Genomic DNA, 18,250 nt, shown 5'->3' on the forward strand with positions numbered 1-18,250 from the left:
TTCTATCAAATGTAATTTTGAACCTTTTTGTTTTAGATATGGGCATGGAGTTGCCGAAAACTCCTGGCTCCAGTGGTGAATCGGATTCCAACAGCGACTCTGAGGTAGTGTGTTTTAATCAACCTTTCTGAATAAATCCTTCAGTCAAATACATGGCTACTAGACAAAATATAGGAAGAAAGGATATAACATCATTGTCTTAAAACAACAGCTTCTCATGTTTTGACTGAGAGAGAGATGTAATAATACAATACGTTGTTGAAGAAAATGCAGTGCAGTTTGTTACCGCTTCTTCTGCACTGACGCCTTGGAAGCGGCAGTAAACTTAGTTTTTAAGTAATTTATTTGACATCAACCAATGTTGTTAAACCATACGTTTTGACAATTATTAAGCGATATATAGTATACTATAGTAATTAATAAAAATTTTGAATTTGAATACCATTTTTCTTATATATGTATCATGTAGTCATTTGGATTAATTTGACAGGTGTTTAATAATTTATATCACTTTTTATACTTATTATTACAAATATGTATCTTGTTGTATCTAGATTTTACAAAACCTTAATTATTTTTTACAGAACAGCAGTTCAAGTGATTCCTCAGTCAGTGACTGGGAGTGCTCCAGCAACAAACAGAGTACTGCACGCAAACCTCATTTCTCAGTCACATCCTGCGATACTGGTTTAAAACTCAAAATTGCAGCAATTCCACCCAGGAAAGTTGCACCAAAAAAATTGGGTGTAAAACCTTCAGTTAAAAAGAAACCTCTAGAAGTGACAAAGCTTTCAAAGGCTAAGGAGAAACCGGTTTTAAAGAAAAAAGGCAAATCTCAACTCTCTGATACATCTTCAAGTTCTGAATCTTGTAAATGTTCATCGAATTCATCAAGTGATGATGATATACCACTGAAAACAGTCTCTAAGACATTACTACCAAAAGCATCTCCACAAAAGACTCCCGTGAAAAGTTCTAAGGGTGAAAGTGAGGAAGATGAGAGAAGTGAGAAAGACAATAACAAGGACAAGCAAAGTGCTTCAAAGACTAATGTTGTGAAAAAGATTAAAAGTGATGATGTTAACCAAGATGCTGTTGCAAAGAGGGGACGTGGCAGGCCTAAGACCAAGGTAAGTACCTATGTAGTTGTAGCGGGAGCGATGATTGCTGGTGACCAAATGGAAGATCTTCCGCCAGGCTTGGTGTGATGCCTGGGGAACCTGGGCTTCCACGATGTTGTGTCGCAGGTTTTATATATACTCCAATCCATAAAATCTTTGCTTGCGTGATTTAGACTTTTAGCTGTTTTGACTGATAGTGTTGCACTATTTTATTTTTGTGACTTGTGGAGTGCAGATGTCGCCACATTGTAAATACCTTCTCTGCAGGCATAAAGTTTACTAGCTGTTAACCACAGTTCAAAATTTCAAAGAAAGAAAGAAAAATTAATAACAGCTACTGGCATGCCCATAGTTTGCAAGTGCTAGTTTTGCAGCAGTACCTTGACTAAATCCACTGAAAAAGCAAAAGACCATATGCAAATACAGGTTTACTTGCAAAAGTATTTTAAAAATTGTACACATATCAAAAACATCATTACACAGTTTTGAAAGTACTCAACATTCTTGATATCCAAAATGTCATTTACACTTTAAGGAAGAACCAATACTACTAATATCCTACTACTATTATAAAGGCGAAAGTTTGTATGGATGTATGGATGTTTGTTACTCTTTCACGCAAAAACTACTGACCGATTACCATGAAATTTGGTATGTAGGTAGCTGAAGACCCAGAATAACACATAGGCTACTTTTTATCCCAGATTTCCCGCGGGATTGATAAGGTTTCCATGCGGACGAAGTCGCGGGCGGCCTCTAGTATATTATAAATGCGAAAGTTTGTGAGTATGCAAGTATGGATGTTTGTTACTTTTTCACGTAAAAACTACTGAACCGATTACGATAAAATTTGGTATGTAGGTAGCTGAAGACCCAGAATAACATATAGGCTTCTTTTATCGCGGAGTTCCCGCAGGATTGATTCTACGCGTACAAAGTCGCGGGCGACCTCTAGCTTGACATAATTTAAAAAAGTACCAGTTGTTATGGAATCGTTTGCCCGGTAGACCCGCAGCTCTCCTTGTTCCCAAAGATGCCCCTAATTAGCGGCAGGAATAAGTAAAATACAGAAGATTGCAAAATGCGGTCTTTACTTTTCCACTGACAAACGAAAACACCAAAAAAAAAACACTATTCAAAAAATGACATTAAAAATAAGGAAATATTTCGAAACAACCTTTTTGCGCATCCCCAACACCAGTACTACCTATAGCTGGTAAAAAAAAAACGGTTAGGTACCAAACCAACCGACTTATCGCCTAGATAGGAAAGACGTATTTTTAATTTAATTTTCAATTATTTTTAGCTTTGTAGTGCTTTTACCAGTTAGTTCTTTTGAATTTTTTTATATATTCATAATTTGATATCGGAAAAAATAATTTACCACACTTTTTATCCATATACGTATGGTACGTACCTACTTGATATCCAAATACATAATTTACACTAAGAAAGTAATTATTAACAAAATTCATAGAAAAAACAAAATCATCACCGAAAATCATTGAAAATTGATAAAACAAAAAAATAAACTGACAAATTTGATATCCAAAATATCATTTACACGGTTTTGTGATATTGTTAATTTCTTAGCTTTTGGAGTAATAAAAATGATTTTAAGGCTAATTTTACAAACACATTACACATGATCAGATCGCCGCAATTACAATACAAATCGATTCCATAAGAACATTGAACATCGAAATGTACACGAAAAGCAATTGAATAATTAACGGGTAATTAACAAAGCTCGATTTATAAAGTGAGTCATCATGACTAAGGTCATAAAGGCATAGTCAGACAGTGTTATTGCTTCTATGCTTAGAAATATATTTTTGAAGTATGTACTTATCAGGTATCCCTTGCGGAATAGACATGGAAAAAAATCTTGAAAAGGCTGAAAGGCCACGTTCAGATGTATGGCTTAATGATGGAATTGGAAGCCAATAAAACAATATAAAATTTTTATGTGAATGACTTGTGTGATCAATCCAGAACAGAGTTGCCGTTGCCGTGTGATAAAAGGCGTTCGAGGACAACGTCACCCTTCTCAATAACTTACTGGGGGACGAAATATCTTTGGAATATTACTTACTTGCTCTTTTGTTGGTTTAATCTAGTCCAGTTTTTTTTCAATGTGGTTCTTTATTCTTGTTTACCACACACCCTTCTCGATGAATGAATTGTAACAAGTCTGTTGAGCAATAATTCCCTATAATTTATTAAATATGTCGTGTCAATAGGCGGCAGATGTATCATATACGTAATAGCGGTGTGATTAAACTCTCTTGAATTATTGATGTGAGATCGTATTTATTCAAAAAAGTTACGTAAGTTTAATTTTCTATGTATATCAAGATTTACTTAAGGGATAGAATCTGGAAGCTATTAAAAGTTAGAAAAAGTTTACTGTAGTGTAAATAGCATGTTTGAAATTACATTTATTTTCTTATTCACAAACTAAAATTACCAAATGCCGCAGCAATCTTTAGCATCTAATGCTATGACATAAGAAATTATTACTTTCCTCATCATTGTTCCAGCTCTTTGTTTATACGTAGAAGATCGCTTATGAAAGTTAACAGACTGTGGGCGTCATAACTGTTTAAACGGTATTAGTTTGATGGATTGTCTCTTGCCTTCTGATTCCAGTTTGAATTGCGTGCAATACGAACTGTAAAGCTTACTTGCTGACAACAACCTTATGTCTCGAGTCAGAACATTTATCGTAAGATAGCTTTTTTAAGTGAAGTTATTCTATAGAAATAAATTACCTTGTAATTGCGTATAAATAATTCAGAAGACATAATTACAGTAACTTAAAATTTGATTGGTGTTGTTCGTACTTATATCCGGCTTTGGAAGGACCAAAACTATTAAAATGCGTTGGTAAAAATAAACTAACCATATTAAAGCGAAATCAAAATAACATCACATTATTGCCATTTATAAAACCACAGAAAATTACAATACTTTTAAAACAACATGTAATATGTTTTAATTGAATTTGTTATTAGAATGAAAAGAACATGTAACTTTTTATGAGAACGTAATTGGTCATTAAGCGACCTTCACTTATTTAATAATGTTTCTTCTACTGTACTGTTCTGTATAAAAACATTTTCTAGCTACTTATATTATTCTTTAGATACAGATTGTAGACGCTAGAACGTGTGACCTAGATACCAAGCTATTTTTGTGTCTTGTCTAGATTCGTTTAAAACAAACATCATGGTACTCGTGATATAAGGATGAGATCTTTTTTTTTATAACATACTATTGGTAGTAGTCTAGTCATGTATGCTACTTATATTTATTTTGCCGTGTAAGTATGACGTCTTAAGATGTAGACACCTTGCAGACAGAACTAACTATACGTCATACAGATTAAATCTAGTGAGTTCATAAGTTATTATTTACTTTGGCTAGATAATTAGATCAACGATCAAGTCGGCTTTCTCTACTGTTCGTTCGGTCGTTCACTTTTGGTCGAAAATTCTTTAGTAGTTATTTAATTAGTTATTGATGAAAAATTAGTACTGAGATCATTGTCCAAGTGAGGTACACAAATATACGGACAATCTTTTGAATATAAAAGCTACTAGTTTAGGAATAACTGAAGAAAGTTCATTTCCGTTGCACCACCGCGTTAATGAAATGTTTGTTTGATAGTGTAAAGTGGCGGTAGGGTAGGCGTAGGTGGTGTAGACGCGGACGCGAGGGGTAGCTGCAACGTGCAACATTTAATTAAGGTGGTGGGTGCGCTTGGCTCGCGTGCCAGCCTCGGTGCACTTCCGGCGCGCCCCAGGGGCGCTGCGCTTTTTCCTCGCACCCGGGGAGACCACGCCGCGCGAGGAAAGCGCGGCCGGTCGTCACTTGAGGAATTATTAAAAATTTTCACGTAAACTGGTTTGATAGCGCGGAGTGGGGATCGCGAATACGCGCTTTGCCGGTCATTAGCTGACTCGCGGCCAAGCGCGCGCGCGTCCCGCTCTTGCGTATGCGGTCTCGCGAGCGCAATCAACGTGCACGAACCCATAGCGCGTATAGTCTCCTAACACGGTAACCCCGTAGATACATTCGTGTGATTTGGTTTTTTGTGTTCTAAGTGTCTGTGACAATTTATATACAGTGAAACATATTGTCAAACATGTTTAAAAAATGCTAGATCTTAGTGTTTTTTTTTTGTGGTATTCTATATTTTTTGAAGTATTAATTAATACTTTTGTGAATATTTATATTAAATTGAATGTGTTTCACGTAATTTAAAATATTATTGAAGTGCTGCAACTGCAAATTGAGAATTGCTGGTTTGTGCTAAAAATTACATAAACACTTGCATATTGGTATAAAAATAAAATAGTTCATCCAACATTTTTAAACACCTGTCTATTGAAGCAGTTCATCGCATTAAAATAATTTGGATCGCGACACTAATTTCATGCAAAACAAACACGACGCGATAACGATAAGCCCGAGTCGTGAGAGCGTCGCGGGGGAAGAGCAGCGGGGTCCCGCCAAATTTCCCTTATCAACCGTTTAGCACCGCTCAAGGTCGTGCGTTATCACAATCGCGCAAACTATTGCATTCGTTCAGGATTGCCGATTAATAATATAATTAAGTACTGCTTCCGACCGATGCTGTTAAATACCGAACTTATCGAAATGTTTATTATTTCATTATTAACTTAACGGTTATTTGATAAAATACTTCGCGTCGTGATAACATGGACAAATATTTCGGGATTTATTATTATTCACTATATCTTTTTATTACTTCATCACGCAGAATGAAAGGAATCATGCGTTATTGATGAAAATTAAAATTGTATAAATACAATGGTAAGCGTAAACCATAAAATTGTTTTATTATAAAACTTATTAAGATTCAGTGTAGTGTTATGCTTTTGAATAAGCTGATTCTAGTCCTAGATGAAGTTACTTTAATAAGTATCTACCCCGGGTATTTCGCGTTAAGTTTTAAATAGTTAATCTTGTCTCAAAGATATGTCTAAAAATTAATTTAAATTACTGTAAAAATATTAAAATAGTATACAAAATTTATGCAAGGTGTTTATTCTTTTCACGCAAATCAGCCCCAGTGTGTTGTGTGATGTAGATCGCGACCCAGTTCCGCGTGATTGAGGATAAAACAATATAAATAGCTCGTCAACGCTAGTGGACGTTAGCGGCGAGAACTAACCGCTCGCGTAACTAGTGCGCTTCGTCCATCATCACGTGCGAAGTGAGACTTTCTGATCAGCATTGGAAAATAGTGTTTGTGTAATGTGGCATGATGCGGCACGCTGCGAACGCGTCAGCGGCTTGGACGGCGCCAGGAGAGGTCTGGGAGTACGTCAGTCAGCTTGTCAGCTCCTATCACGACCAACACGACTGCCAGGTGAGCCACCACGGCCATAGAAGTTGTGGTTCTAATCGCCTGGGTAATAAAATCTATGACTCATCTATCGAAGTCTGTATCTCACGTGTGCACTTCATGCGAGAAGACCTCATTCGCTTCAAGGGTGATATACTCGCACATCTAAACATAAAATATAATCGTCACACAATATTTGCACGTTTCTTTAAGATTCAGTTGGCTAATATATGAGATGATATACCTCAGATGCGATCTGGATGAAAAATTAAATTTGTCTAATTGGCAAATTTCTCATATCTAAAAGTTTTTTTTTTGTATTTGGTCAAAAAATAATTTATCTATATAGACAGATCAAATTTAGATTATTTGACCGTGAAATTGTGATCGAGCGACCGTGACCGATTCGCGTGCTTAGTTATGGTATGTACAACATCTACATACTATCTTGTTGTTCGGAGACAGATGAAGTGTCTATGTTAAAATGATCTCGAATTAAAACATAGTTTATCAAACTATTTTGTTCTTTTGTGGTGGGTGGGATAATCTATCCAAAAACTGTCATTAATTAGCCATTTAAAGAATTTGTACTGTGATACTAATACTACTAACTGACTTGGGAACGCTATGAAAGTTATCTGCAGGTAACTTTTAGTTGAAACTTCAGATCTTTTGATTCATTTTATTGGATCGTAATTTACTTATCAATCCCACTGTTTAAAGTTAATTGTATTTACCGTTAAGTTTACTTCTCGATTAGAAATTATTATAATTTGATGTAAGCGGTTGCAAAACCAGCCATTACAGATAAATAATCTCGTTGGGAATAGAGGAAGTTAATAGCTGAGTCGGACGGCGTCCTGATTGATGTATCTTGCCGTTAAAGCCTGTTGATTTTATCTTATCTATGCGAACGTTTAACGAGATTACGGTATCCAATGATTAATCCCTTTTCTTTCGAGATCTCCATTGCTTGTGTCTTATACGGCATTACTGCAATGCTTCCAGGTTACTGGTTAACCTAAAAAGCACTGCCAATAACACTTTTAGTAGTATCGCTGAGTTGCAAGATATTGTTTATCTTGCAATGATTGTGACCAGCTTTAATGAGCGGTTACGTAAACTGTACAAAGAGAGACATCTAATGTCGGCGATGATTCAATGCAGTTTAAACAATACGTAGTTTTTTGCGCTTCGTTATTATTACTCGGATGGTAACATTTCATTATCATTAAACATTTTGGAATTCGACATTTTATTAAATTATACGATTGAATTACAAATTTAGAATATCAAAAAGAAAGAGATTGATTTATAGTAATTTATCGGTAAAAATTCTGATTAGCTACAATATCTAGCGAATCCACAGAACAAATTATTCCGGTAGCATTGCTCTATACTTATATACTATATTTTACTTAATATATGTATACTTGTAGCTTGTAAATTTAATGCCTTTGCGTATTCACGAGAACTCTGTTGCAGTCGTCGGTTGTTGATGCCATGTAAAGTAATAATGGTATTCATCAATTATATCAGCCATAAACGTAATCGGGTCGGCCAATAATATGCGACATTTTGTCGAAAGGTACGTGCTTACATTAATGTTGTAATGCAACGATACGAGTATGACGGTATTGCACTTTGTGGTATTTGACGAGTGTTGAATTTGCAGACGCGCTTATGACGAGAGGCGATGGTAACAAAAACCGGTTGGACACCTTTGCCGCTGCGCAACCGCCGGCTTTTGGTGACATCCGCAAAAAGTGCGCAATGGAATGCACGTGAGTTTGGCGACTTTAATCGATGCACCTATAGAGAAAATAACCGCCGTACGCTCCTTACACGGTGAAATCTCACAATACGAGGGATTGATTTGCTGAAATTGCCTTCAAACCGGTTAGACGCTATGCACTTGACGATTGCGTTGTTCCCACTTGCTTTCATGCAAAGATATAATGATTCTATTAAAGGGAACTTGATTTAACATCTGGACGACTTGTTGCTTGGAATGCATTCGTTCAGTATGAAATCGTATTGTCGTATAATTTCAATTAAATTTATGCAGTTTCAAGTTCTGTAAGAGTAATAATTGCACCAGGCATTCTTTATTTCTTTTGCGATAATAAAATTGAATGCATAAAAATTTTGACGTAATTAATATAATATGATATATTTAGTATCGTGTTTGCGAGTATTTCTATAATAGCCAAAACTGGCGCCTTACCGAAAGTGCATGCACATGTCCCTGTCTGGACTAATGCCTATTAAAAAATTTTTTTTGTGATGCCTTCACCAAACAACAGTTTATAAATATAATAGAAGTACGGTAAAAACGGACCAAATAATTGAAGTTTTGAAGGGTATCAATTATTTTTCTTATATCTACAAAAACAAACACACAAACTAGAAGTGTCTTCTCTACAACACTAACAAGAAGTAAAACATGAAATCGTACTGAATTAATTGCTGACAGTCTTGCGTATAAATAAAAGTTAATTAAATACTATGTGAAGTTATAAAGGATGTATTACCGCGTATTGATGCGCTGGGAAGGGCGCACTGGGAATCGGGATAAGCCGGTCCACGGCCATCTTAGTTTAGCATCGTTTAATAAAGCCTTGCGACAACTGCATGCTCTCAGGGATGCCAGCGTCTGATGCTATTTTTATTCTAGCATAAATTTATTTATGTTTCAGTATATTTTTTTTAAAATATTAATAGTTTACACAATGACTTAAACAATTTTAAGTTTGCCCGTTATAATATGTAAATATTCAACCAAGTATTCATAAATATCGTCGATGGTGTCGTAAATGCCAATAGCTATCGATGATAGGACTCGATTCAGCCCTGACTCCCGATCGCGTAATGCAAAACGAGACCCTGGAATAAATCGTTTACATGGTTGTCGGCGTAAACTGGTCCCAGCGGCCGCCGCGCCGCGCCATACCGTGCGGCGGTAGGAAGCAGTCTGATAACTGATTGCCGCAACAATACCTCTTTATTGAGATTGTTATAAAACATCATAATTTGTCTTATTTTAACTACGATGTACTTCTCATTTACTATATCCAACCATATCTATACATATAATAATACGGTAAAAATTTTTGTCTGTACATTTAGTATTTTTGACTGAAATAGATAGAGGGACATTTAGAATGAATAATAGAAAGCAAAAATATTTTTTTGAATTTCTTGTCTGTCTGTCTGTCTGTATGATCAAGATTCATCTCGAAATTTACGCGGACGAAGTCGCGGGCAACAGCTAGTCCATAATAATTTTCTTTTATTGATTCTGATGACCAACAACCAATATTTTAACTTAGGTTATTTAGTTAAAGCATTATTTCAAATAATCTTCTATATTGTTTGATATCAACAAAAATATCAATATTAGGTACTCATTCATCATTGCAAGAGTGAATTATAATTAATATTCTTGGTTAGGAACCTAATTAGATAAATTAATTTAATATGTAAAATATGTTCATACACCTCTAGACAAAGCCTAATAGTCTCAAAAAGACTCAAAGGCCACGTTCAGCTAAAATATGTTCAATTGCACAAAAATGTGTCCAATGCACTTACCTCGTCTGACAACAATATACGCACGATGTCGATGCACGTTGTTCTGTGTACGCCGTGTATTCCAAGCAGTGGCGGTCTTATCTCGCCATTAGACTTATTACGGGCCCCAGTATCTCTAGCCCATCGCACCGCTTCAATTGTTTCTGAACGCGCCTGACTACCACCACCGTACCGCCGTAATTGACCACTGTTTACTTCAACAACGACCTCTTATTTTATATAATCCTCTGCGGTTTTTTACTCTTCATAATTTGCTGACAGATAAGCTTAAATATGCGGTAAATACTCTGTTATAAAAGTCTTTATCTCGACACCTTACTAACAACTATAGATCAAAATCGACGTTTCTAATGAAACTCAAGTGATCCTATTATAGTACTTACATCTATGCAACCGGTTACACGCAAGATTATTTGCAAAATCTATTCAGCAAAGGGCATTCGTATAGATACTACATCGGATAATCGTCGCCCACGCGTTGTTGCTCCTACCTCGTTACTTATGATTAAGGAAATTGAAATGAGCGGACCAATTTCCTCGTTAGATTCCAAATATCCGATACAATGATTCATTAGTGGAGCTAAAGAAATGATGGGAGCCAAAAAATATAACCTCCAAACAGACTTAGATTGTTGGACCCATATCCACATTGAATCTTGATTGAACCATAAACTATGACTGGTGGTGTCACAAGAAGTGTATTTATCTAAAATTCAAATGATTTCTGAGTTAATCTGATTCAAAGATAAGTCAGTGAAAGTTGATCTGATTCTACGAAACAATACAAGTCAGTAAATCAAAGGTATTTTATACATCGACAAGTCAATAAAAATCGTCTGATTTTTATTGTGTTACCTTCCACGATAATTGACCTGTAATATTCCATTGTTGTTTTTATAAGTACTCGTATTTATCAATTTGCATCTTCCGTATTGAGATCAATTTAAATGCAGTGGGCTGCGCTGCTATCTGGGCATGCCTTGATTGCCCAACAAAATGTTTTAAGTTTATATTTTTCAATTGTTAATTGTAATTAAATGTTGGTATAAAATTGATATAATTATAACAAAACATTCACACGTGAATTAAGGTAAGTATTTCTGCAACTCTGCATCCATACTGAGAAATAGGAAACCTGCCTTTCGAGGATGTACTTAATTTGAACCTCGTCGTCATTAATGTCTATTCCTTGACGTTTTCTATACACGACTTGTCTGTCTGTCTGCTCGAGACAGCTAACTAGCTGCGCCTGGCCGCATGTTAACCATACCACACCTTTGCGCGGCGAGTTCGAGATCAGCCTCTACTATTGTTCTCACATTGTTCTACCTGACATCCTGTCTTGGTAGACGTGATAATTGTTTGATAACATGACCATCATGTTCTAATGAATTACTTATTTACAGATCATTGTTTGTTTTTGGTATTTTTTTAAATGCTGACTACGTACACAACATGTGATATGGTTGCCCAGAATAAGATAATCTAAGACCCAACCCAGGCCAATTAGATTATAAACTATGGTGTTGCAGTTCCCATGCAGCAGTATAAAAGTCCACTTGTCTGTTTACAGTGATTATTATTTCAACATGTTTGTTTACTGTAAGATATTTTTGAAGTTAAGGATAACATTAAAGTAAATGTAGTTAGCACATGTGTGACTTTGTTTAGTTGGCGTACCGTCCTTGAATCGCGCATACGTACCATCGTCTGCTCAATTAGTGCGAGCGGTGATCGGAACAGCTCGTATCCGCGTGTCGGCTCGTGGGAATACTTCGTTTCTCCCTCCCTTTCCACACACCTTAACAAGGTCCACAGTAAAAGCGTAACACCTCATTATCAAATGAAGAAATTAAGTCAGATATACGATAAATATACGCTTTATAAGTATAGAAATTAATATCTGTGAAAACAATTTATAAGATTTTTTGTCTTTTTTTTGTAGAAAATTTTGTGATTGCCTAAAACTTGAAAATTAAAACAATCATGAAATCCATACATTTTTTATATCTTTCATCTCTCATGACCTCTAATTGCTTGATAAAATCCTACCATTTCCCTGAAAATGTTGGATCTTTGCCAAATATTCTGGAGTGTTATTTTTAATCCATCAAAGATGTTTTTTTTGCACCATAAAAGAGTCTGATCCTTTTTTATTATATTTGGTAAACAAATGGAAAAGAAAATACGAATTAGAATGATTGGTGAGCCTACAAACGTGAATGTGCTGGCACGCGAAGTTAGGGCAGGTCAGCCATTCTTACGGCTCCGAGCTGATTGGAGGTGTAACTTTATGATTGCACGCTTCTGAGCGCTACCATTGTTCTAATAGTCCCTTAGCCCTGCTCGCACCTCCTGTGAAAAGCTACGTCTCGTTACTCCCCGACTTAAGGTCACGTTCGACTTGATCTCGCCGATTCACCACGCTTTTATGGGAATTGCCTGGACATTCATATTTTACGATTTAATATTGAATGAGAGTTCGATTGTTCAGATTTCACACATTTTATAGACCGCATATAAACAGTATAACATTTTCAATGGCAGCTGGTCACGCTCCTACTTAATTTAAAACCTACGTTATTTATATACTCGTAATTGGGTGCACACTTATTGTCATGTAGCGTCATTTTGTTTTAATCGCGCTTATCTTATATCACAGTCAGTTAATCTTCTACAGATATCAGTTGTGACACGTCGTTCTGATCTCCAATGCAGTGACGAGGCGCGGCAATATTTTACACATGATTAGAGCGGCACTGTATGGGTAAGCAAATTGCGCCGACGCGACGCGAAGTCACGATCTGAACCTCGCGGGAACCCGGGAGAGTTTCTACAGAATTCCAACGTAAATGCTACACGGATATTAATGGCGGTATCGTTCTTGATTTACCGGTTCACATCTGGATGTAGATTTCAAACAATGTTTACCTTAACAATTTAAACATGCAAATTATTATGTGCTTTCTATTTATTTTCTTCTATGACGGAGAAGTTCTTAATGATAAAGTTAGAAGAATAAAAGTATTAAGGTAATTCTCTTCTGCTTTGTAAAATATTATTGAATCAATCCTTTTTTAATTGACACATGTCGAGCACTTTTTAGTTCTCAAGGATGTCTTTAGCAACTTGGAGGGGGGAATAGTGCCGATCGGTATTTATTCAAATTAGACTCTCGCTCTTCAGCTGATTGTATCTTGCAACGGAACGGATAAGGAAGTCTCGGTCTGTATCTTGTCATCGCATGGGGCACTGCCACTGCATCTGAGTCAGCTACATACAGCCAGTGAGCCTGTCAACAAAATGTAAAATTACGATGACTATCCTCTGACTTATTTCAATGATTTATGTATCTTTAAAAAACTGTCAAATAAAAACGTCCGTAGGTTTTCTCAATAGGTAAACAAGTGATAGGACAGCTTTTTTGTGGTGACATTAATGGAAAATAAATAATACAATCGTCGACGTCATTATGAGAAATCTAGGAACAGTATTAAAAATATAGGTTTTTTATTCAACTAAGAAATTTCTTTTTTTTTTAAGAAACATTTTCAACATTATGAAAGATGAAGTGAGAGCGGTTTGATATCTTACTAAAATCGACAATCATATTTGCCGAAGTTAATTCAAGTCCATATAACAAACTAGCTAAGTTTGAATCGTACATAGCGCGGTGGCAATAATAAACACGCTTCCATATAATGCGCGGGTGTATACAGCATAGGGTATTATTACAAGTGGTTTTCCGTTCGTTTCGCACCCTAAATGTGTACGCCTTAATTAAGTATGGCCGGGATCTGTAGATTGTGATCGCAGGTATGGTAATGGTGCGCCTAATTCTGAGTCACGGATGGGTCGGCGCCGGAGCGGCTCAACACTGCACCGGCTGCACTGTGGCCGGCCGCCCGGAACCGTCCTTTCCTAACCCTCTAACACGTGTCTTCTAACTGACGATTCATATATGTGTTTTATATTAGCAATTGCTTTGTTTTGGTAACCTCCCAATCACAAGAGCCAAGATCAAGCATCTACTCAACATGCGACAGGAATGTTGACGAGCGATGTAAGGAATTCCAATTAGCTGCAACGTTGACACGAGTAATAAAAACATTGCAAAGGGATCAATAGCAAATTTCCAATACATACATTTACCGGTATCTAACTATTTCATCTTAGGAGGCGTCCTAGTCGCTGTGTAGCGGAATTTTACGATGTCTCGTTACTTGTTACTGTGCGTCGTAAATGTCGAAAACGGGACCAACGTCCACCGCAGCATTTGTACCGGCAGTGCTGAAACAATTTTAATGTTCGAAGTTTCTGATATAATTCTGTTATTCCAAATGCTGCTTAATAATTTTCATATTATATTGGTTGCAAGTCAGTATTCCGGTTAGGAAATTCATTTCTTGAACCGGCAGCTGATTAGCTAATGCTACTGTCTAAAACTCCAAATATTGAAATTTATTATGGTAATTTGGCTCGCCACAGTCCAAATTATTAGCGTTAGTAATGCATTGTGCACCTAAAACTGTCGAGTCAACGTCACGCACGCTTCTCATTAACAGAATATTTTTTCATTTCACTCCAAGCTGACCCCGCGCCACCCCTTGATAGGGAGAACCATGCACCTCATTATAATATGCAGCACAGCGAATGCCTAGATTGTACTATAATTCTATATCAAAAAAAGTCTTAAGTGTTTTTTTAGTATTTCTTCTTGTGTTAAAACTTTACCTGCCATATTTAGGATAATGATACAGAGGAGCACCTCGGGCTCTTCTAGAAAAGTGGGGATGTAACCGGGATTTTCGCCAAGAGGAACAAGTTATACATTCATATAACAATGAAGGGAAAGGGATTAATCAATTTCACTAAATAAATAAATAAATTAAAAACCTGAATAAATTACACTCTTTAAATAATTAAACTAATTTCAAAATATTAAATCTCTTTCGTTAAGTGCGTATATATTGCGGTAAGTTAGTATTTTAAAACAAAGTGTATAAAAAAAGAGTATAACATTATTATCTCTACTATCTATTTATAATCTAAATTAAGCCAAGCTGCCTCTCAGTTTTTTAAATACTGTTGGCTCTGTCTACTCCGCAAGGGATATGAACGTGACTATGTATGTATGTCATGTTATTATGAGTTACAGCCTGAAAATTTGTCGAATATTTCCACTGTTTGAATCATTTTGAAATAAACTAGTTTTCAATTCATAAACCGAACGCTTTGTATAATATAAACATCATGTTTTCGGTATTTCGGTTCACCGCCGAACACTTGTGCTCACAGCATGACAAAACGAATGAGTGACATCACGTCTCGCCAATGTCTCATGATGACGAGATTTTTTTGCACATTGCCTTAGTTTTTTTTTTTTCAATTATCGTTATTTTAAACAATTTAGATACAATTTAATTCGATAATGTCCCAGTCCGTTTTGTAATTGAATAATAATATAATTTGATTGGATCAATTACTTAATTTTGTGACTTGTTACAGTTACGGACTGGGACATTATCGAATTAAATTGTATCTAAATTGTTTAAAATAACGATAATTGAAAAAAAAAAACTAAGGCAATGTTGTTGATTCACGAGCCCACGCATAGGAAGCAATTTTTTTCTGTTTAAATAAAAAGGTATTAAGTACAATTAATTTTTTACCAAAGTATTGACGACTATAAATACAATGTTTACGTTACAATCCTTTCGAAATTTCTAGCACATCACCGATGCGACGTCTAACGCTGTAACTGTTACAATAAGCAAACGATAAAGTGAGATCAGCAGCCATTTGATTTATTGTGGCTCTACCCGCACCCGTCGCTTGGTAACCGCAATCTGGACAGATGCTTTGGCTCAACTAGGCTATTCTCTGGATTATTATTATCATTAAAAAATGAATCGAGCAATGTTATAAATATCGATATAATGAAGAATCTAGCGCAAATAATGAAATACCTAAAGTCTTAACTTGCATTTTGTAGTCATGAACTATGAGCACGTGCGTTTCAAGTTTCATAAATTTTGCGGTCACTCAAGTAGAGATTCACATGACATATTTGAATCGACCTGGATATTTAATGTAGTTTATTTTAAACTTATGAAGCATATCAGACCATAATGATGTCATTTTAGTCCCGTCCCATCTGATTTCCAGTGAGTCGTGTTAAAATCTTAATAAAAACAACATGTGTTTTGTTTTCATTACACTTTGCAACGACATTCCGTGAGCCATGGGGGCGCTGATGCTGATAAAGTAGGTAGGAAAAAGAAATAGGTTCTTAAATAAAATATTTCTAGTAAGCACTGAGCAGTACCTCCTTTATTTTTTTTAAATAGCGTAATGACAGTATTCGAACATTGTCCACAGCGCTAATCTGTTGGCGACATTAGAATTTAGTTTTTTGTTTCTTTGAAGAAATTTCTGGGGGCTGGCTGGCTAGGAATTCATGCGCGTATTTGCCGCCATAAAACCCGTAGATTCGCGTTAACGTATTTAAATAAAACGTAATTCGTGTTTAATGTACGCAGATGGTACAATCATAAATTATTATTTGCTCGGGAAGGAAAGTTTACTGTTGAACGGTGTAAACTTTTCAGTCAATGAGTGGGCGTATATTAGCATTGAGTTTATAAGTCAATGTTAGTTGAAGTAAAAAGTTTATATTAATATCTCGGTAAAAGTTTGTCTATACTTAGTGTAAAACTCGTACACACATGCGCCTGGCATGGTCGCGACTGCATTATGTGGAGTATGCAAGTGCACTGCAAATTACTCATGATTTACTCAGCGAATTGCTGATAGGAACGCATTTCCATTGATGCGACTCGTAACGTACGAGCATTTCTAGTACATTGCATGTTAATATTAATGTGAAAATATATAATAAACAAAATTAATAAATAGTCGTGTTAAATATATTTTGATTTATTACACTAAAATTTCCAGATAAACCAAAATATTTTTCTGAATTATTTAGGTACAGTATTTACAATTTTTGCATTTGTCTTGATATGATAAAATTTTATAAAACTTTTGATAAAATAAAAAAATTAACTGTTTGATAAAGACGGGGTAATGGATACGAACTATTTGGGTACATTGCGACTGGAAGTCCTTTTGTCCTTGCTCTGTACTTGTTCTTTTTTGGGTTGGCCTGCAATATGCTTTGTTGACGTGATGTGTATTTGCATATACCCTTGACTCGACAGATGCCTTGTCAAATGTAACTGCATTGTTCAGTCGATGATATGATCGTAATGTACCACATGGTTACTGCGCTGCGGCTTTTGTCTTATTTAAAACTAGCTTTTGCGCGGGCCTTCGCTACCGTAAGAAGTTTCAGAAAAAATGTAACCGATGTTACTCCTTAAGGTGCCCAATTTTATAAAAACACTCTACTTGTTATTGATTTTATTCGTTACAAAAATACAAATCTTTGCTCTTTATTGTTAGTGTGGATCATAACACAAAAACTAGCCTTCGTTTTTTAAAAGTCACAATATTTACCATCAAAGATGATCGCTATGAACTAGCCATATGCCACAAAAAATAGGTAGCAGGCAATTGAGGTTCGCACATTCGGAAATATTGAGGTTAGTGAACCCGCAAACAGAGCAGAGTCGATAGTTTTTGTTGGTGCTCGTTCCACATAAAAACTATTTAAATTGACTGAAGCAATGAGTCGGAGCACTCTTCTAATGAGGTTTACTTGTTTGAATTCAATGTTCCATTGTAAACGGCTGTCTAATATGAATGTGGCCGCGACCCAACGTATCGTAACAACTATTGTTATTGCGGAAAATAAAATCTAATTTTATAACAGTGTGATCAAATGTCTATTTGGATATAATGCGATTTCTGGTTTTATCAATATACCAAGACCCAAGTAAAAAAAAACAAATTAAAATGTGTTAATTCATTTACATAATAAATTCAGGTGTATAAATATGACATAACGAATTCAAAAGTATTTCGACCGATGAATTGATATTCCCATCGGACATCACTAGAAATATTTTAATTTATATAGATAACCGCCGATATGGTATCATGAATATAAATGAGTTGCGAGACAAAAAACGAGATGTGTGTTTGAGGAGGAATAATAAGAGCCGATCGTCTAGCTGGCATCGTCCTTGAGTGC

General features: G+C 35.8%; 1 protein-coding gene across 4 annotated transcripts in view; it reads left to right on the forward strand.

The window, feature by feature from the left end:
- Positions 1 to 18,250, forward strand: part of LOC106129588 (histone-lysine N-methyltransferase ash1) — a 43,383-nt gene that overhangs the window by 1,054 nt on the left and 24,079 nt on the right. For 3 of the 4 annotated variants that reach the window (XM_060948384.1, XM_060948385.1, XM_060948383.1), the window contains exons 3-4: positions 37 to 104; positions 585 to 1,130. In XM_060948384.1, coding sequence (XP_060804367.1) covers positions 39 to 104; positions 585 to 1,130 — 612 coding nt within the window. In that variant the 5' untranslated portion in view covers positions 37 to 38. Of the gene's footprint in view, positions 1 to 36; positions 105 to 584; positions 1,131 to 5,920; positions 6,523 to 18,250 lie in introns of those variants that run through there. The other variant, XM_060948386.1, reaches the window with a different exon arrangement.

Source organism: Amyelois transitella, chromosome 16, assembly GCF_032362555.1.
Source record: "Amyelois transitella isolate CPQ chromosome 16, ilAmyTran1.1, whole genome shotgun sequence".
NCBI classification, from domain to species: Eukaryota; Metazoa; Arthropoda; class Insecta; order Lepidoptera; family Pyralidae; genus Amyelois; species Amyelois transitella.